General features: G+C 45.2%; 1 protein-coding gene across 13 annotated transcripts in view; it reads right to left on the bottom strand.

The window, feature by feature from the left end:
- The window catches only part of PCP4 (Purkinje cell protein 4), a 485020-nt gene that overhangs the window by 54249 nt on the left and 409153 nt on the right, over positions 1–21618 (bottom strand). For 11 of the 13 annotated variants that reach the window (XM_050784608.1, XM_050784611.1, XM_050784610.1 and 8 more), the window contains exon 2: positions 7552–7626. In XM_050784608.1, the coding sequence (XP_050640565.1) occupies positions 7552–7560 (9 nt within the window). In that variant the 5' untranslated portion in view covers positions 7561–7626. Of the gene's footprint in view, positions 1–7551; positions 7639–20081; positions 20092–21618 lie in introns of those variants that run through there. The other 2 variants (XM_050784605.1, XM_050784598.1) reach the window with 2 other exon arrangements.

Consider the following 21618-nt stretch of genomic DNA (forward strand, 5'->3'; position numbering starts at 1 on the left):
ACTAGCTTTTTAAAAAAATACTAGAACTTGTATTTTAGTATTAAAATATTATAATACTAGCACCTGATGGACAGATGTTTATATATACATATTTTAAGATCTTGGAAGAAAAGGAAGAAGTTATATTATTTCTCCCTCTTGTGTTTCCTTGTTATATTTTTACTCTTATTTGGTTAAGACACATGTTAATGGGTCTTGTCAACTTCTGGAGTCCTTTTTTCAGAGGTCGTATAAAATTAGAATAACCATTACTTCATTCGATTATTGACCAAACCACAGGTGTGGTGCTATGGGAACAGATGACTGTGTCTTTTGTCATGACACTATACCACAGACCTGGATTGTTATGCCAGGAATAGCGTGATCTCAAGCCAATCTGGATCCCAATTTGCTATCAAATCGTCATAAATAATATTTAACATTCAAAAGTTGTCTTTCGAACTACGAGGCAGACGTCTGACTCGTGTATGGCTAGAGATGGTGTAGTCTCATCCAAGTCCAAGACTGTCCTAAAATAGAGGGCAGAAACCTTGAAGACAGGGACTCCCCTGCTCTCTATTCTAGCTCCTTTGTGAGGAAAATTGCCTTATTTGAATGGTTGGAACAGTTCACAGCTTTTGCTTCCTTGCCCTTAAATGTTCAATTTGTGGATGATTACCTTCCTGCTTTATGAGTCTAATTTGTCTTCCTTTTATTTATAAAATGGCAGGTTAAGAGTAAAATATAAAATAATGGCATTTAGTGGGTGATTGATTTTTCTACCGGCAATGTCATAAATAAGGGCCAAGTGTTTCCCTTTTAGAAATGGAACGAGCAGTAAATTCAGTGAGATTCTGAAGCATAAATTTAGAGCTCTTCATGAAGCATAAACAACATACAAGCAGACCCATGCCTGGAATGGGTGGCTTAAGCTAAATTGTTCATGTAGAATGACCCCAACATGAATGTGGCGTTTATAGGTTTGAGCCATTGATGACTGTGGCAAGCTTGCTTTGTTTGTGGCATAAAACAATCCGTTATCGAACATTCCCATATCTATACCCAAAAAGCACCTGCGCCCAGGTGATGGGAAAACGTTTCTGTATTCATCGTTCATATGGCACCTCATTTGAAAGATGGGAAGAAGAATGGCAAATAGTTTATTCCTGGGGATGACAGGGTGCACCTGCAGCAAAGACTCTGACAGATCAAGCAAGATCGGTTTTGGTTTTATTGGAAAACACCATGAAAGATACTCTTTCCTTTAATTGGGGATATTAAGTCCACACAGTCAACAGGTGCAATTTGGGTTTGAAGTTCAACTTTTCCTAATAGAGAAGGGGGTAAAAATTAAGCAGGAACATGTGTTTCCCAGGGCTGATGATTGTAAAGAGTTGCCGTAAAACTTTTTTCCCCAGTCATGCATTTTATGAAGAAATGCTGTGGGGTTAAAAAGTCTCAGGTTTTCCCTTTTGAATTTTGAAAAGCAGAGATCCTATCAGATTAATCACACAAGGATATGGACGTGCAATTCAGTTTCGAACTCCCCAAGAAGAGAAATTTGAATCCATCCCTTTTTGCATATAAATTTGCATATATTCCTGTTTCAAATATAAATTTACTAAAATATTTAAATATTCAAATATCAATTATTTATGTTAACTAATGAGTATGCTATTAAGAATTAATTTTAGGTGATAATTAAACTATTTACTTGCAATAATATGCAACTTGCTTTCCACGTGCTAGATATATTTTACCCTCAACAATATGCCAGAGTTTACAACTGGGCTGATGGCGATTGGGCACTAGGGCCTATATCACTGCACGTCTGCTTAGAACTCTCCCTTGTTCTCTTCTAATCACAGTTAAATTGGTTTTCTGTTTCAATACAGCAAACCATTTTCCACGGGATTCACAGGCTCTGACTCTCTGGCTAGTCTCTTTTGTTTGAATTTCATTGAGCTTATCTGAAGTGAGTTAGTCTCAACGGAGACAACACAGAAACATGAGATAGAATTGTACGTCCCTCGCTCAGTTCCCATATTTTCCCTGACATTTCCCCAAATGCCACGAGTTCCTTCTGTTGCGATTCTTCTTACTTTTTCTCATTTTCTTTTACTGTCACGAGAGCACTTGTGTTGTGTATATAACAATGCACCCATTTCCCACATTAAAGGATTTAAATAGCAAACACGGGCTTCAAACCAGGAGTAAAGAACAAAAGACGGAATACATCTTTTCCAAATGTATCCCAACCACAAGCCTCAATATTTAGAAAAGAGAATGCCTGGCCTATTGATGACAGCAACTGATAAATCCACATCCCAAAACTTATTTATTCATTCAGTAACTGGACATTTACCAAGTGCCAAATCAGCAGTCAGGCTTGTAAATGACATAAAATTGTCCCTATTGGGAAGTTCACAGTCTAGGAGGCTTCTAATCAATACTATGCAGCCTATAATACTTTAACAGCATGGTTTTTAATGTTGTTTCATAAAAATATCATTCAATATAACATAAACCTGTATGCATGCATCCCCTAAAATTCTTCTTTTATCCCAGTATGAAGACCTTTCTAGAAAGTCATTCTAAATTAATGAAAAGCCCCAGGCTTAGTCCTGATATTATCTGTGTGTCCAAATAGTTCAACGTGACCAGTGGTCTAAGAACAGAAGGATCACAGACAAATTGTGAATGCCTTCCCCCGATCACATCTCTAATGAAGCACTGAGAGTAGAAAATAGAAATTTTTAAAATAACACAGGCCGGGCCCGGTGGCTCACACCTGTAACCCCAGCACTTTGGGAGGCCGAGGTGGGCAGATCACCTGAGCTCAGGAGTTTGAGACCAGTCGGACCAATATGGTGAAACCCCTTCTCTACTAAAAATATAAAAATTAACTGGGCATGGTGTGGGCACCTGTAGTCCCAGCTGCTCGGGAGGCTGAGACAGGAGAATTGCTTGAACCCGGCAGGCGGAGTTTGCAGTAAGCAGAGATCACACCACTGCACTCCAGCCTGGGCTACAGAGCGAGACTCTGTCTCAAAAAAATAACTAACTAACTAACTAAATAAATAAATAAATAACACAAAGAATGTGTTCAGCATCAGTTTAAGAAAATTTCCATTACAAAACCACATGTTTTCTTTTCATCTTGATCACACTACTTCACTACACCTTTAATAAAATCTATAGTGAGTCGTTTATTTTCTTTTTGAAAAAAATATACATCTTGCATTGTGTGATTCTTACAATTCAAAAGGGAAAACCTGAGACTTTTTAACCCCACAGCATTTCTTCATAAAATGCATGATTGGGGAAACAAGTTTTACGGCAACTCTTTACAATCATCAGCCCCGTGAAACACATGTTGCTGCTTAATTTTGACCCCTTCTCTATTAGGAAAAGTTGAACTTCAAACCCAAATTGTAACTGGTGACTATGTGGACTTAATATCCCCAATTAGAGGAAAGAGTATCTTTCATGGTGTTGTCCAACAAAACCAAAACCGATCTTGCTTGATCTGTCAGAGTGTTTGCTGCTGGTGCACCCTCCAATGGGGTTATAATTACTTAAGAAGTTGAATTGTCATTTGACCTTCTGTTGCTGGGTTTTCCAGACCATTTGCAAAACCCACATTTTACGCAGTCACCCTCAGAATCTGTGCTTAACAACTGGTCTAAAACACACAGCTCCTTACAAATCTAATCACCCACCCATTAGCATCTGTTTGAGTTTACTCTTATATCATAAGAAGCTCAAAGCTGTAATCTTTCTCTTCTTAGGCTCTGCTTCTTTTTAACATTAGTATCTCCACTGGGTAACCATGATAGTCAACTATGTAAGCCCCAAACCACTGTTGTATGATACTTTTAAATCAGTGGCAAAACATTTTTTTAAAAATTCAGGCTTATTCTATGCCCTCACCTCACGAGTTAACTGCATGTAAGCCTCCCGTTTGCAATCTGTCAAGAAAAATGCCATTTACAGCTTTCTTCTTCCTTTAGAGATTATTGTATGTTTTAACGTATGCATTAAATTTGACATTGATTCTGTTTGGGTGCTAAGAACAGACATGCGTATCTAAAGATTTGCCCTTCAATGTCCTTGGTGTTGTTCAAACCATGCCTTTGATAGGCATCGTCTTTCGCTGCGGCCAATGTCTGGACGAAAGAGCGAGCCACGGGCCTGGCACTGAGTTGCACTTTCCTGTCCACGCCAAAGAAAGAAAAGAGCCCAGCCCGTGACCGTGAAACTCGGGGTTACAAAGAGGCTTTTCCCAAAGGGGTCTCGAGTCCAATTAATAGCTGTCATTTGATTATGTGACCTGGAATGTCTCCAACCCGCACCCTAAACAGGCCAAGGGTGTCACGTTTTTAAATTCACGCTCCAGATGTTCGTCCTTATGCCTTCCAACCTTGCCCCCGGCTCTCCTAAATGAGTTCTTTTGAAAAGCAACTTAAAAATAGACACCTAAAGGAGAACACGGGACTGACTGTCATTACTGCAGGAACTCTTTTTTCAAAGCTCTTTTAAGTGACTAAAGAAAGGTAATCATTTTTCCTGTGCCTGGGTGAGTACGATGAGGGAGAAAGCATGCACCTTGTAAACTGAGGCTGTGTGGTTAGGATTTCTGATCCAGCTGATAGACTTCAGCCTGCATTCTGATCCCTGCTACATTCTCTTCCAATTCATCTCATAGATTGCTGCAGGCACATCTGACATATTTTAATACTGAAATGTAAATCAGACACCCCCACTAACCACCTCCTCTCTCTCACATTACCCTAAATTTGGACTTTACTTTCCTCGTTGTACTTTACTTTCTTGAGCTGTTCTTTTCTATCGCATGCCATTTTCCCTAAAAAGTGTTGTTACAGGAAGTAAAGAAGATGTCCTGTTGCAAAGCTGCCCAGTTTAAAGCCAGTTCGAGGCTCCCTTTGTTGCTCCATCTTTCCCTTAAAGGCGGGGAGGCCTGGAAGTGCAGAGCAGACCCCGGGGAGTATATGACACTTTGGGGTCCTCTCCACCCAGCAGGCTCACCCACTGGCCCGGGTAAGCAGCTAATGAGCTCCGGAGTCTCTACAGCAGGCACTCAGCCCTGGCGCTGCAGCAGGCACTATTGCCCACCAGACCCCAATCAATCCTAAGGTCAAGGAAAGTCTGGCAAATTCCATTGCTCTGGCTTTCTTTGGTAATTAGTCACACCCACAAGTAAATGATCATCTGAAAGCTATTTCCACCTGAGAGTTATTAAAACTAGAAGCCACATTTAATTCATCCAACCAAAGAAACCCCTTGAGGGGTGCCGTGAAGGGGTATCCAGTTCTCTACCCAGAAAGGAGTTTCTGTTCCACTTTATTAAATATTTTAAGCAGATTTGAGGTTTAGTCAAAGGACAAATTCCTGCTCTCCAAGGAGCACACGCCCAGGAACGTGGAGATCAGCCAGGAGCGGTGGCCACCCTGGTGGTCAGAGGGAGGGGGCCTCATGTGATGTGAGGGGGAGAAGAGGGCAGGAGGGACGATGAGGCGCAGGGAGCTGGGAGGGGTTTTGTGAGCAGCAAGGGGAGGCAGAAAAGTGGGATGCGCCTCTTGTGTGCTTTTATCCACATGAAAGGAACTAAGGCAAGAGCTCTGTAAGAACCTATCATGTGTCTGATAAGTGCCAGGACAGGGTGGTGACTGCAGAGCTGCCCTGATTACATGTTCAGCAAGAACCAGGCTGAGACCCTAATCACAGGTGAGCTCTGGAACACACGCTTTCTCCCTGGAGACCTGCACTGTTGAGTGAGCCCAGCAGAGCTGAGCATCCTGGGGAGTTCATGAGCACTTTGCTGCCCAAGAGCCTCAGCAAGAGATGGCATGACTGAGCCAGAATCCCAGGATAGCTGACTTGATTCAAGAGGCCACCCCTCAGTGCTGTGCTGCTTTCTAAGTCCTTCTTCTATAGGAAACTCTTATTGAATAAGTTGTATATGAAGAAAAGCCATTCCATGCAGCCATCCCTTCTTGTTGTAAGCAAGGTGAGCCGATGTGGACATAAGAGCTTCTGAAATATCTGTAGAGTCCAGCAGAAAGCCCCTCCCCCTAGCCTGTGGGAAATGGAGGTCTCATCCTCATCATTCCATCTCTATTTCAGAGCCTCAACTTCTTTCTTTCTCCTCGCCTCCCCTCTCCCCCTCCAACCTCTGGCATCCCCGCTGTTCAGCAAATTCCATACACATTTAGACATCAAGATTCACCTGGCGGTCAACCACCGAGCATTGAATCAGCCCAAGTCTTGGCTCTATTGTTCATTAGCTGGTAACCTCGAGCCACTTAGTTCCCATCTCTGTGCCTCAGTGTCCTCATCTGTCAATTGGGAATAATAATGGTGCCCACTGCACAGCATTGTTGAGAGGTTCAAAGAAGGTGACAGGTGTGGAGAGAGCCTGACACTGTCGGCACACAGCCCGTTAGGCAAGTGTTAGCTGCTGTCATAGGTACCGTTGGTAGTGGTGGTGGGAGAATTCCCACCTTCCACCCCACAGTCGGTCTCTCCCTGCCTCAAACCCTTGGCTCTGCCCCAAACCCCATTTCTAAGTTTTATAGTGCTTTGCTCTTCTTCTTGTCATGTTTACATCAAAAATCACCCATCAGAGAGATAAAAGCAAGGAGGAGGCATTTTATTTCTGAAGTTGTTAATTTTACCCTAGACTTCCAAGAAAAGAATCATCCATCTGTCAGAAAAAGAGAAGATAAAAGATCTTTAAAAGTAATTATTTAAGTGCCAACCAAGAGGAAATGAAAATGCATTTGGCTCGGTTATCGAGCTGAATTAGAGAATGGTGTTGTACCACCACTAATCTGCTTCATAGACGAGAAAAAAGGAGAAGATGATTTTTAAAAAACAAACGTGCTGTCAGTTGGCCCCAACAAAACACATTCTGTATAAACATATTTAGAGAAGTGACTTTGGATTTGCAAAATTGTAGCTCCCCTTCTGCCAGGGCCGCCTCCGGTCTCAGAGCCACAGATCTATACACACGGATGTTTCCCAGCTCCTACTACTGTTTGCATTTCTTTCCCTGGTGCTCTGATTAACTGCAGAGATAGTTTGTACAACCGGGCCATGAAATGCTACCCATCGGCCAGCCCTCTCCCCACCTTGTCCCTTCCCTTCCAAGGCTTGCGTTCACCAGAAGACCACCTGCCCACTCACATTCTGGAAGGTGCCACCGCGGGAATCATGCAAAGATACACATCTTCATAAGAGAATAAAACAATTGGCTTTCTCTTCTGAGCTCTAAAACCCAAAGCACTTTTCAAAGTCACAATTCAATCAGAAGCAAACAAGGCATCCCTTTCTCTTCCTCAGGTTAATTGTAAAAGTTGCAAACTTAACCAATTTCTGTACTGACCATTCAAACCAAGAGATCAATCCTGTCAGTCCTCCAAGCAAAGAATTACAGGATTAATTTGTTCCTCAGCACTGCTAAGCCCCTCACATTTCCTGACACTAATCCTTCAACCGAGGTCCCTTCTCACTCCTAAGTTTCCCTCTACAGGTCGAAGCATCACTCACCTCACTCATGTTGGCTCTAACTCAACAGCTCAGTCCCGCAGCTCAGCACAGAGAACACTGCTCAGGGGTCGCTGCTCCACCGGTTCTGGCTTTTCTCTTAAAAAGAGCTGCCCGGTGGCATCATGCCTCCCTGGAGCCAATGAAATGCATTCACCTGTCTGCAAGCCCGGCCGGCATCTGAGAGCAGCAAGGGCCACCTAGTGGTGAAAAAGAGAACGGCACGTTCGGTCACTGCTCCAAATTCCGCCAGGGATGGAAGGAATTGCTCGAGTTCTTTAAAAAGTAATGCACTCCAGCTGGGCAGCAGAGCGAGACCCTGTCTCTTTAAAAAAAAAAAAGAAAAAAGTAAAAGCTAAAGTTTCAAAGATCATCACAGGGATGCCATTGTGCGTTTTTCAATGAGTGCAAGATTTACATGCATGAAAAATACCTTTCAAAGGTCAGTGGGAAGGATTGTTTTTCTAAGGGAAAAGGAGTTCTGCAAACACCTGCGTGTTTTCTGCTGCTGCAAACACTGGCTCACGCACCTCCAGGTTTTCCCAGGAGTTGTGTTTCCCTTGCCCTTTATAACACAAAACTCAGCCCAAGGACTTTAATATCTCTGCTCGCTCACCCTCATCCCAAATCTGTGGCCCTGCTTGTACCCTGAGCTGGAAGGACAAGAGCAGATGGACTGGGATGTGGGGGTCCGTCCCCACGACTTCTACAAGGGAGGAGAGTGGCTCCAGCAGCCTTACTGATGTGCACTCCTCACAACCACAGCGGGGCCAGGAAGGAGCCTGGGCACTGGCCCTGGCCTGGTTAAAGGTCTCCTTGCCTCAGCCCTGTTCAGCCTTTCTGGGAAGAGGTTCCATCCTTGGTTCAGTCCCAACATAGTGAGACTCTGAAGAGTCTTCAAGACATCAGAGTGGGCCCTCAGCTGCCCCAAAAAGGCGTCGTGCAGACTGAAGGCACATTCACATCTGTTACTCTGCCAGTCCTGGTACCGGACTTAGTGGGTCTGGCGAGAAGACTGAAGCGTCGTGTGACCGGTCCCCAGCGCCCCTCATTTCCCTGTGCAGAGCAGGCCACCAGACTCCAGCCCATCAATCCTCTCTCCTCAGCTCAGCATCCCCACACCCTCCGACCTGGACTGCCCTCGCTACATGCCCAGGTCACCGATGCGACCACATCCTCAGGTCCACCTTGGACAGCAAGCAGAAGGCCGTGCGCCCCCAAATGGGCACCGGCGAGCACAGACTACTCTCAGAGGCCTTGGCCAGGAGCGCCAGCTGGTCAGCACCCTCTCATCCACACCGTGGGAACACCAGGCAGCAAGACAGAGACTCTACTGGGAACCAGTGTCCTTAACTTCCAGCCACTTCACATGGGGCCCTGTCTGTAGACAAGTCCTGCTCCAGTGGGAAGTTTGATACATGAGTTATTATAAAATAACCCATATTTCACAAAGCAACAGAAATGAACATTTTATTTACATATATATATGTGTGTGTTATATTCTTTTACTTTTATATGTATATAAATTATTTATTTACATATCCTGACCACACAAATCATTTGCAAACTAATAAAGGCAGCATCCTCCTTCTCCTCTCACTCCCCTTCTCCTCTTGCCCCCCCCCCGGTGCCATGCTTGGGAAGGCCCACATGGGATGCCTTCAGGGTTGCCCAGGTGGTTAGTAGTGGGAAAGGAGGAGAAGGAGGGCAGGGGTGAGGAACTGGAGTCATAGTGTCATCTGTGATGTATGACAGATCGACAGATTGGAAGAAGGGGGCTTGCTTATCTATACTAGGAGACACCTGTGATTTCTCAGGGGCAAAACTGCACCCTCCCCAGGGCACTCCTGTCCTGTTGGGGGCTGGAGCCCCCACAGCCTGGAGGTGTAGAAGGGGCCTCCCAGTGGCAGCCTCCACGGGGTCCCTGCTGTGGTCCTCCAGGCTGTGCAGAGGGGACATGGAGAATCAGCCTGTGCTCCGCTGGCTGGCTCTGGAGCAGACCTGCATTTTCTAACAACACAAAGACACATCAAGGGCTGCAGCAGCCTGGGCTTGGAGACACAGCAGTTAGTGCTGAGGCTCCAAGTAGAGGGGCAGGATTGGAGGTGCAGGGCTGGACCAAGGCTTTGCTGGGTAGACTCAGCAATTCTTTGGAAGCAGCCAAGGGACCAAAAAGGCTACTGGGGAGAGGGTGGGTTATGGTCTGAGCTGATTGCCTTCCTCCAGAATTCATACATTCAAGTCCTAACCCTTAATATCTCAAAATGTGACCTTATTTGGAGATAAGGTCTTTAAAGAGGTGATTAAGTTAAAACAAGGTCACTAGGGTGGGCCCTAATCCAATAGGACTGGTGTCCTTATAAGAAGAATAAATTAGGGCACAGGCACTCGCAGAGGGACGACCCTGTGAGGATACAGGGAGAAGACGGCATCTACAAGCCAAGGAGAGAGGTCTCAGAGGAACCAGCCCTGCCGCCCCTTGACCTCACACTTTCAGCCTCCAGAACTGCCAGGGGATACATTTCGGTTGTTTAAGCCACGCGGTCTTGGTACTTGGTTCTCGTAGCCACAGGAAACGAAGGAAACAAACACAGATGCCATCGCAAGCACGCGGAGAAATTTCAGGGAAAGGATAGAAGTACCTTAAGGGGGATTTTCTCAAGACTTGCCTTGTGGCAAGCGATTTCATCCTATTTATTTCCCCAGAATATCTTTGGCAAAATAACTATCTCCTGTTAATGAGCTGTGGAGTTGTCCTGTTATAGAGAACACAGAGTAAATGTTCAGTATTGCTACAAAGGGAGGGTCAAGCTGCCCTGGGAAATCGGTGCTCACCAGTGACACGAGACAGGTCTGAGTGTGCAACCCAGCAGGTCTCAAGTGCCAGCACGTTGGCTGTCAAGCGGCATCCCAGCCTGAACACACATTGCATCCTGTCCCACAGATGGGCCCTGGGAGGACATCTCCTAGCCCCATTGATCCTTGGGGGACAGTACTACCCCAACAAGACCAGTTGTCAGATCAAGAACACCAAAGATTACCTGGACCTCTTCATAGCATATCCAGGGACAAGGACAGTCAATGAGCAATCTTTCAGCCTTTTCCTGTGGTTCCGATGAGCAGTCAGGTTTGAGAAGTGCTGCTTGACACAGGGACACGCTCTCCCTTTCTATCTCCTTTTCAGGCCTGCTTGGCTGTGGTTTACTTTTACACATGTATGTCAACAGCTTCGACGTGTCCCATCGTTCAGCTTTTCTCAGGTTAGCCAAACACTGGTAGGTGACCATTGGGGTTCTGAACCAGAAGCTTAGAACTTGGATCCTGGACGTGAGAAATCATTTTCTACTTGACCTTGGCGATGTTGCTCCATTGCTCCGTGTCTGATTTTCTCCACTGATAATATAGAAGTATTCAAGCCTTGTGTCTGCCAACCTAAGCAAAAACATATGTGAAATATATTGAGCTGGGAAATAAATTTTGAAGGAACTTCAGAAGAATTAGATCTACAGCTTCATATGTTAGATCTTGGGGAAAACTTCAGCCTGGCTGAATTAAAATACAGACATGTGGTTCTATAATTTATGGCAATATATATATATATATAAAGGACAGATTATTTTCATCTTCTTGGAAGCGTGCCTGAAGGGGCAGAGTTGGCCCAAGTTGTCTTTGATATTATTTATAGGGACACTATATATTAATGACCTAGGGCTTTTCATCAGACTTTCATACGAAATGCATCATTTGTGTATAGTTTCTGGGGGTGTGGGGACTTTGAAAATGAACCTAACTTCTGCTTCATTTCCTCACCTTTGCAGACATAGTGCTGTTTTAATCCAGCACAGACGAAGAAGGTGGTCACCTTCCTTGGAACGGAGTCTGCACAGCCTGGCCTTGATGGCGAGGCTCCCCTCTTCTGCCTTCACTGCTTCCCAGCCCAATGCCAACTGTACACTCTGGGTGTCTACATGGGGAGCCTCAGCATCCCTGGCCTGACGGGCAAACCCAGGGGCTCCTGTCTTTGACTCCTCACCTCCTTCCCTGCTGCCCTGAGCTTGAATCTTCCAGCAGACTCTAGCCTGCTCCCAACCACTGGATGTGGTGTGGCCCTGAGCCTGGAGGCTATGCCTGAACCTGGAGGTTCTATCCATAGGTATGGACATACAGCTTAATTCTTTAAACCCCTCCTGGAAAGATGTACTTGCTGTAAGGATGCATGAATGTGTGTGCTTGTTTACTCAAGCCTTGTCTCCCACCTTCTGGGCTTTCAGTCTCTTGAGAGAGAGAGGCCAGGCCACACCACGCTGCTGCTTTTTTTTATTTTTTTTTATTTTTTTTATTTTTATTTTTATTATTTATTTATTTTTTTTTTATTATTATTGTACTTTAAGTTCTAGGGTACATGTGCATAATGTGCAGGTTTGTTACATATGTATACTTGTGCCATGTTGCTGTGCTGCACCCATCAACTCGTCAGCACCCATCAACTCGTCATTTACATCAGGTATAACTCCCAATGCAATCCCTCCCCCCTCCCCCCTCCCCCCATGATAGGCCCCGGTGTGTGATGTTCCCCTTCCCGAGTCCAAGTGATCTCATTGTTCAGTTCCCACCTATGAGTGAGAACATGCGGAGTTTGGTTTTCTGTTCTTGTGATAGTTTGCTAAGAATGATGGTTTCCAGCTGCATCCATGTCCCTACAAAGGACACAAACTCATCCACGCTGCTTATTTTTTCATTGCCATGCCTGGCATGATACCCAGCACTGAGTTGGCACCTGAAACCACTTCTGAATAAATAAATACCCCAGTGGTCACTAAGTGTGAATGTTGCTGTAGGAAAGAAAGCTCTTTTGTTCTGTGAAATTAAATTCTCTTTCCCATGCCAACAGGTAAGAATTTTCGCTTTTGAAAATGAGAAAAAAAGGGTATTTTAAAAGTCTGCTGTCAAATTTTAATCCAGTTTTCTAGAATGTTAAAAAATCTTCCCACAAAACACACCTGTTTTAAACCTAGATAATTGAGTTTTACTGCCTTTTTGAAGAAAAAATAATAATTAACAAATATTTGGCTATGGTCTTCCAGGATTTTAGCAACTAATATTGCACAAACATCATTCTGCCTCTGCTTCATAGCCCATCTCTTCTCCACACTACTGGTCACTCTTAATTAGCCACTCTATATAGTAGGTGTGTATGTTTTATTATTTCTTGAAGTTATTGAAAACTTAGTATGCATGACTTATATTTTCTTTCTCTCTCTCTCTCTTTCTCTCTCTCTCTCAACTTTACCCTCTATGTCTCCCTCTAATCTGAAATAATTTGTGTTTCATGCATGCAACCTTCCATCCCATCTTGACACTAGGTGAGGTGGCTCTTCCAAGAGGCACTAGCCAACAGGAGGGAAAGGAAGAATACGAGAGACAGACAGGGACAGGTAAAATCCACCTGTGATGGTCCCATGGATCTCTGTCTCGTCACATCTTCTAATTCCAAGTGCTACAAACATAACTGAAGCCGCTGCTATTCTTAAGGCTTAAATTATTCCCTATGTATGGCTGAAAAGGTCATTGTATAACTCCTAGTTCCTTTCAGCTCAATTAAATGCCCAAGCCTGTCCTGCCGATGAGCACTGGCTGGCCGGCCTGCAGAGCCTGCGTGTCACCTCCGTGGCCCCTCTCTTTGATGAAAAGGTCAGTGGGTGTTTGTCTTCAAAGAGCCACTGCAGCTCTGAAGGCTGCACTGTGGGCTGGCTGAAAGGACTTCCCGATACTCAGCAGCCTGACAGCTTTCAGAATTGGGCTTGGTTGAGTCCTTAATTATTTTCCCTGTCTCCACTCTCTACACAGGTGAACTCCTCCAATTCACTTTTCAGTGATTGTTCCCGAAATTTCAGATCTGTGATTCTTTCTGCAGAGCCAACCTGCTCATCTAGAGCTATGGACCAGATCATGTCGTTGCCAAATTCATATGCTGCAGGCCTGCCCCCAACACAACTGTATGTGGAGATAGGACCTCTAATGAGGTTTAAGGTTCAATGAGGTATATAAGTGTTGGACCCTAATCTATTATGACTGGTGTCCTTATAAGAAGAAGAGATTGAGACACAGACATGCACGGGGGGGGGGGGGGGGGGGCCCTGTGGAGACACAGGGAGAAAAAGCCAAGGGGAGAGACCTCAGAAGGAGCCAGCCCTGGTACCTTGACCTCAGATTTCCAGCCTCCAGAACTTTTAGAATGTAATTTTCTGTTGCTGACCCTCCCGGCTGTGGTATTCTTTTAAGGCATCCTGAATTGACTAGGACCTCTGGCCGAGAGCTAAGGTTGGTTTCTGTGCTGGACTCCACAGTGGACCACACCCCAATCCCCTGCCCTCTGGGGACTGAAGTACTCATTGTCGCACCTGCTGAGAGTGTTGGTGATGGACCCAACTCTCAATTCTGAGTCCCTGAAAAGATTGCTCTCAGGCAAAGGGAGCTATGCAGGGGGCAGAACATATCCCAAAAAAAAAAAAGGCCTGGCCCCCTGGTCCCAGTTTGGGACAACTCTGCAGAATCTTCCATTCCATCTCCAAAGCTTGCTGTAGGATCCACTAAGGCATTGCTCTGCCTCAGTCATGGCCTGAATTCTCTCTCTGCCACATCCTGCCCCATTCACTGCCACACAGCAGCATTACAAGGCACGGCTCAGTGTCACCTCGCATTCTCAGCGTCACCTTAGAGGCAGCTTCTGGGAGACTGACCTGACAGTCACATCAGGAGCAGTGGGAGGAAAGCAGACCTTGGCATAGGGTTTGGAGCTGGATCACCTGCCAGCCAGCTGACAGTGTGGACCCTCAGTGCAGCATGCAGGTGCAGCATAGAGCCCCACAGAAGTGCAGTATTGTGCAGGTGTTAGGGCACTCACCCTGGGGAAGTGGGGTGCTACACCTGTGGAAAGAATGCACGATATGGGAATCATGAAGAGACTGAGTCAGCCAGCCAAGAAATATGTGGGAAAGAGTAGTTATAAAGACAATGAAATCAGATAGCTGATGCTGCGGAAATCAAGGCTCTAGACAGAAATAAAGCAAGGCTGGGGGTGATTCATTAGGACCTCAAGGCTAAGTATGAAACCCAGGTCCGTTTTGGAAGCTCTGGTTTATTTTATAAAAGTAAAGAAGACTCTTATTTCCTATGGACTACAGGCAGAGGAGGTTGAAGAAAGCCCAAGGCTTATCATGAGCCTAGCAGAACCCCACACAAATCCAAATCCTCAGTGTCAGCAGGTGTGCTGGGCCAAGGTCTGATTGAAATAGAAATGGATCCTGAGTCACGGGTGGATGTGCTTGAAGATCTCAAATTCTCAGATCCCTCTGATGCCTCTGGGCTTGCAAGACTGGCCTTTTCCTCCCTGTCGAAGGCTAGTGCCCCTGGTGCTTGAAGATGATGCAGAGTCTCTGTCTGGTAGGATAATACACACCTATCCCAAGAGAATTTCCACCTTCCCTCATGCCCACCAAACTCATGACTAAGCTAGAATCACCCATAAGCTGGTGTGGAGGAGTGCTAAGCCTTATAGTGGAGGAAAGGGCTCTCCCCAAAGGACCTGCAGGACTTGGCCAACATGTACAAATAATGTGCAGGAGACTGGATTTGAGCATCAGATCAAGGCAGGAAGGCACCAGCAGGAGCAGGAGCAGAAAATGAAGTTGGGCAAGAGAAAGCTCATTGATACAAGAAAACTATCTTATGATACAGGACTTAACACTTTAGGAAAGACCTCAGGAGATGATACCTAAAAGCTGCTAGGATGGCTTTTGGAACCTTGGAGAAGATGGTGCTCATACTGACTGAGGCCAAAATGCCAGACCCGCCATGACAAAAAGTGGATGTGGGGACCAAAGGGCTAGAGTTGAGGGCATGCCACAGCGGATACACCCTGCAAGTCTGAAAAAGTGCAATGAAGGCATTGCCTTTACCAAAGCAATAAGGAACATGCTAATGAGAGGGACCCCAAAAGTACTGAGTAGCATGGTGGTGTCCATCCTCTGCAGGACAGGACTGGGTATCAGGGAAACCACTACAGAACCAGGCTCCCTGATAACAACATGCATGGCAGGATCTAGAAATAATAGAGGCTGGATGGCAACATACACCCATCAAAAGCACGGTGGGTGCAATAATCATAAAAGGGCAGGCAGCAGGTTGGCCTTACACCAAGCTATAGTAATAGATGTTAATAGAACACAGCACCCATACCAACAAGACAGAGGGCAGCCAACAAGTAAAGCCCTCAGTCTACCCTTGTGGTTCCCAAAGGAGGAGCAGGGCATTTCCTCTTCCCTCCCTGGGGAGACACTGGCAATGTCTGGAGACATTTTTGTTGTCACAGCTGGGGGAAAATATTTTCAGTTATTACAATCTGAACTAGGAGGATGTAAATGATATCTAGTGTGTAGAGACCAGGGATGCTGCTAAATATCCTACTGATATGGTTTGGCTGTGTCCTCACCCAAATCTTATCTTAAATTGTAGTTCTCATAATTCCCATATGTCATGGGAGGGACCCAGTGGGAGGTAGTTGAATCTTGGGAGTGGTTACCCCTATGCTGTTCTCATGATAGTGAGTGAGTTCTCATGAGATCGGATAGTTTTATAAGGGGTTTTCCCCGTTTGCTTGGCACTCATTCTCTCTCCTGATGCCCTGTGAAGAGGTGCCTTCACCATGATTGTAAGTTTCCTGAGGACTCCCCAGTCATGCAGAACTGTGAATCAATTAAGCCTCTTTTCTTTATAAAATATCCAGTCTTGGATATATTTCTTCATAGCAGGGTAAAAACGGACTAATACAGTAACTTGGTACCAGGAGTGGAGTGCTGCTATAAGGATACCTGAAAATGTGGGAGCAACTTAGGAACTGGGTAACAGGCAGAGGTTGAAACAGTTTGGAGGGCTCAGAAGAAGACAGGAAAATGTGGGAACATTTGGAACTTCCTAGAGACTTGTTGAATGGCTTTGACCAAAATGCTGATAGTGATATGGACAATGAAGTCCAGGCTGAGGGTCTCAGATGGAGATGAGGAACTTGTTGGGAACCGGAGTTAAGGTGACTCTTGCCATGCTTTAGTGAAGAGACTGGCAGGATTTTACCCATACCCTAGAGATCTGTGGAACTTTGAACTTGAGAGATGATTTAGGGTATTTGGCAGAAAAAAATTCTAAGTGGCAAAGCATTCAAGAAGAAGCAGAGCATAAAAGTTTGGAAAATTTGCAGACCGATGATGTAATAGAAAAGAAAAACCCATTTTCTGGAGAGAAATTCAAGCTGGCTGCAGAAATTTGCATAAATAACGAGAAGCCAAATGTTAATTGCCAAGACAATGGGGAAAATGTCTCTAGGGCATGTCAGAGACCCTCACAGCAGCCCCTCCCATCACAGGTCCAGAGGCCTAGGAAGGAAAAATGGTTTTGTGGGCTGGGTCCAGGGCCACCCTCTGCTGTGTGCAGCCTCAAGACTTGGTGCCTTGTGTCCCAGTCTCTCCAGCCATGGTGAAAAGGGGCCAAGGTAGAACTCAGGTCATTGCTTCAAAGGCACAGGCCCCCAGCCTTGGCATCTTCCACTTGGTGTTGGCCATGCAGATACACAGAAGACAAGAATTGGGGTTTGGGAACCTCTGCCTAGATATCAGAAGATGTATGGAAACACCTGGATGTCCAGACAGAAATTTACTGCAGGGGCAGAGCCCTCATGGAGAACCTCTGCTATGGCAGTGTGGAAGGGAAATGTGGGGTCAGAGCCTGTATGCAGAGTCCCCACTGGGGCACTGCCTGGTGGAGCTATGAGAAGAGAGCCACCGTCCTCCAGACCCCAGAATAGTAGATTCACCAACAGCTTGCACTGTGCACTTGGAAAAGCTGCAGACACTCAACCCCAGTCTGTGAAAGCAGCCGGGAGGAAGTTCTGTACCCTGCAAAGCCACAGGAATAGAGCTGCCCAAGGCTGTGGGAGTCCACCTCTTGTATCACTGTGACCTGGATGTGAGACATAGAGTCAAAGAAAATTATTTTGGAACTTTAAAGTTTAATGACTGCTCTATTGGATTTCAGACTTGCAAGGGACCTGTAGCCCCTTTGTTTTGGCCAATTTCTCCCATTTGGAACAGGTATATTTATCCAATGCCTGTACCCCCATTGTATCTGGGAAGTAACTAACTTGCTTTTGATTTTACAGACTCTTAGGCAGAAGGGACTTGCCTTGTCTCAGATAAGACTTTGGACTTAGTCTTTTGGGTTAACGCTGGAATGAGTTAAGACTCTGGGGGACTGATGGAAAGACATGATTGTGTTTTCAAATGTAACGACATAAGAGTTGGGAGGGACCAGGAGTAGCATGATATGGTTTGCCTGTTTCCCCACCCAAATCTCATTTTGAATTGTAGTTCCCATAATTCCCACATGTAATGGGAAGGACCTGGTGGGAGGTAGTTGAATCTTGGGGACAGTTACCCCCATGCTGTTCTTGTGAGAATGAGTGAGTTCTCATGAAATCTGATGGTTTTATAAGGGGCTTTTCCCTCTTTGCTTGGCACTCGTTCTCTCTCCTGCCGCCCTGTGAAAAGGTGCCTTCCACCATGATTGTAAGTTTCCTGAGGCCTCCCAAACCATTCAGAACTGTGAGTCAATTAAACCTCTTTTCTTTATAAAATACACAGTCTCGGGTATTTCTTTATAGCAGCATGAGAATGGACTAATACACCTACAGTATTCAGGACTGCTCCTGATAGCAAAGAATGATCTGGCTCAAAATGTTAATGGTGCCAAGATTGAGAAAACCTGAGCTTTACAAACACACCTATACAAAGATCTATAAATCTATACAAGAAACCAAAGGTGGATAATCAAGGAGCTGAGAGCAGACATCTCAATAAGAAGTCAAGATTCCTTGCTCTATTTTTAGATCTGAGCCAATTTTCAGTCCAGAAGCAATTGACAGAAAGCCAAGTCCCCAGGAGAAAGAATCTACCAACATCAAGGCTACTGTATGTAGTAATAACTTTCCTAGTTCTTCCTCAAAAGGACCCATAGCCATTTCCTTGAGTAACAGTGCACCAGGAAAGGAGAACACTCACACATCTTGAAGATTTTTAACTGTAGAATCTAAGTGGAAAGGGGGATCCAAAGTGTTGGCCTTCCTGTTAGAGAAGGGGCATCCAGGGGTCGAATATAGATGGGATCCTGGCACAAGTACAAAGTGGATGGACTGGAAATAGGTGCATTGGACAGTTGACAGAACATCCATATTAGACTCATGGCTTGTGGCAAGAGTGTTCTTAGTTGGGAAGGCTAAGTAGAAGCTCTGAACTGCCCCTGCTCCAGCCAAAATAATAAATAAAAAGTATGGCCGGGCGCGGTGGCTTACACCTGTAATTCCAGCACTTTGGGAGGCCAAGGCAGGTGGATCACGAGGTCAGGAGATTGAGACCATCCTGGCTAACCCGGTGAAACCCCATCTCTACTAAAAATATAAAAAAATTAGCCGGGCGTGGTGGCAGGCGCCTGTAGTCCCAGGTACTCGGAGGCTGAGGCAGGAGAATGGCGTGAACCCGGGAGGCGGAGCTTGCAGTGAGCCGAGATCGTGCTACTGCACTCCAGCCTGGGCGACAGAGCCAGACTCCGTCTCAAAAAAAAAAAAAAAAAAAAAAGTAATATCACATCCCAATGAAATGGCAGAGATTAAGGCCACTCTTATATACCTACAGGAAGCTGGGGTGGTGGCGAACCCCACCTTCATTTATTTCACCAGTGTGGTCTCTACAGAAACCAGACAGAGCCTGGAGGATGTCAGTGGAGTGCTTCAAACTCAGTCGAGTGGCAGCCCCAACTGCATCTGCTGCATCTTTGTTAGAGGAGAGCAACATGGCCCCAGGTACGTGGTATGTGGTCAGTGACCTAGAAAATACCTCCCTTCCTTTCACAGCCAGGAAGGAGGATCAGAAGGTCTGAGCCCCTGACATGGCACCAGCTTTCAAGGAGACCAGCTTTTGGTTTCAAATTGAGGTCATTAAACTCCCTCTACCACAGAAGAGGCAATAATTCACCTTGACTGGAATTGACACATATTCTGGTGTGCGTTTCCTTTCCAGTCCACAAGCCTCTATCAGTCCAAGTGCAGCAGCACCACCTGAGGCTCCGTGTGTGACCCAGTGACACAGGACACTGTGTAGCATCACCTGGAACAAGGGCCCACTCTATGTCAACAGAGGTATGACAGAGGCATGTTAGAGTGGGTGTACCATGTAAATCTGGAAAAGGCAGTGAGGTCACCACCTCCACCAGGGGACACCAGGGAGACTAATTTTGCAAGATTCCATAGCAAAAAGAAGGGAGCTGCGGAGAGAGAGCTGCAGAGGTCTTCAGAGCATTTCCTTGAGCCTTTGAATACAGCTCTGTGTGAGAAAATTCCCTGAAGCCAAAGTGAAGGAAACCACCCAAGCTCAAGGGAAAGCTCCATGAATAATTCCCAGAGCTCCCATGGAATTGGAATCACTCACCTTCCCCCCAGCCAATATGAAGCAGCCTCAAAACACTCAGACATGGGGTAAAGGCTCCACTCATCTTTTTATTAGAATTAACGTAGTCTTTGACTCATCATGACAAAGCCTCAGATCAGAGTCTCAGCAGAATCAGACTGGTCCAAAGGTTACTTAATTGCCTGCGAGAAAAGTAAGTAATCCAACACCCTTTAAGGGAATATGATAACATTTAGTACCCCAAAATATGAAATTCACATCTGGCATCCAAAATTACTAGGCATGCAAAAAAAAAAAAAAAAAGGTTAAAACCACAATCCATTTATTTCGTAGAAACTAATCGCAAAGAAGATGTAATTACTAGACCCTCCCTCCTATGCCTCTGCTCTATGATCCTGGAAATGCCCAAGCAGTGGCCATAGACAGATGAGTAGGATTTATAAATACTATAGGGTCAGTCCATGGTTACAAGGGCTTCCAGGGAAAAGCAACTTAGGTCAGTGAGATGAAAGGAGTCTTGCATCTCAGAAGGATCCCAAGTGATCTGAGACTCAAAAACAACAGAGAAACAGCTGGCTTAGCTGTTGTTACCCACAATATTAACTTCTTTTTTTTTTCAAAGTGAAAGCGAGTTTATTAAGAACGTAAAGGAATAAAGGAATGGCTACTCTATAGACAGAGCAGCCCCCAGGGCTGCTGGTTGCCCATTTTTATGGTTATTTCTTGATGATATGCTAAACAAGGGGTGGATTATTCATGCCTCCCCTTTTTAGACCATATAGGGTAACTTCCTGACGTTTCCATGGCATTTGTAAAGTGTCATAACGCTAGTGGGAACGTAGCAGTAAGGACGACCAGAGGTCACTCTCATCGCCACCTTCCTTGGTTTTGATATGTTTGGGTCGGCTTCTTTACTGCAACCTGTTTTTTGTTTTGTTTGTTTGTTTCTCTTTTTTTTTTTTTTTTATTATACTTTAAGTTCTGGGGTACACGTGCACAACGTGCAAGTTTGTTACATATGTATACACGTGCCATGTTGGTTTGCTGCACCCATCAACTCGTCATTTACATTAGGTATTTCTTCTAATGCTATCCCTCCCCCAGGCTCCCACCACATGACAGGCCCCGGTGTGTGATGTTCCCCACCCTGTGTCCAAGTGTTCTCATTGTTCAGTTCCCACCTATGAGTGAGAACATGTGGTGTTTGGTTTTCTGTCCTTGTGATAGTTTGCTGAGAATGATGGTTTCCAGCTTCATCTGTGTCCCTGCATGAACTCATCCTTTTTTATGGATGCATAGTATTCCATGGCATATATGTGACACATTTTCTTGATCTAGCCTATCATTGACACACAATATTAATTTCTGATCACCTGAATTCAGAAAATCCAACTATTTTCCCCAAGAAAATTTGTTTATACAGTGATAAAATTCATAAAGTGGCACGTGTCTGTAGACTCGGTTACTTGGGAGGCTTAGGCAGGAGGATCCTTTGAGCCCAGGAGCCTATGATCTTGACACTGCTCTACAGCCTGGGCAACAGAGTGAGACCCCATCTCAA

This window comes from Macaca thibetana, chromosome 3 (assembly GCF_024542745.1).
Source record: "Macaca thibetana thibetana isolate TM-01 chromosome 3, ASM2454274v1, whole genome shotgun sequence".
Classification (NCBI taxonomy): domain Eukaryota; kingdom Metazoa; phylum Chordata; class Mammalia; order Primates; family Cercopithecidae; genus Macaca; species Macaca thibetana.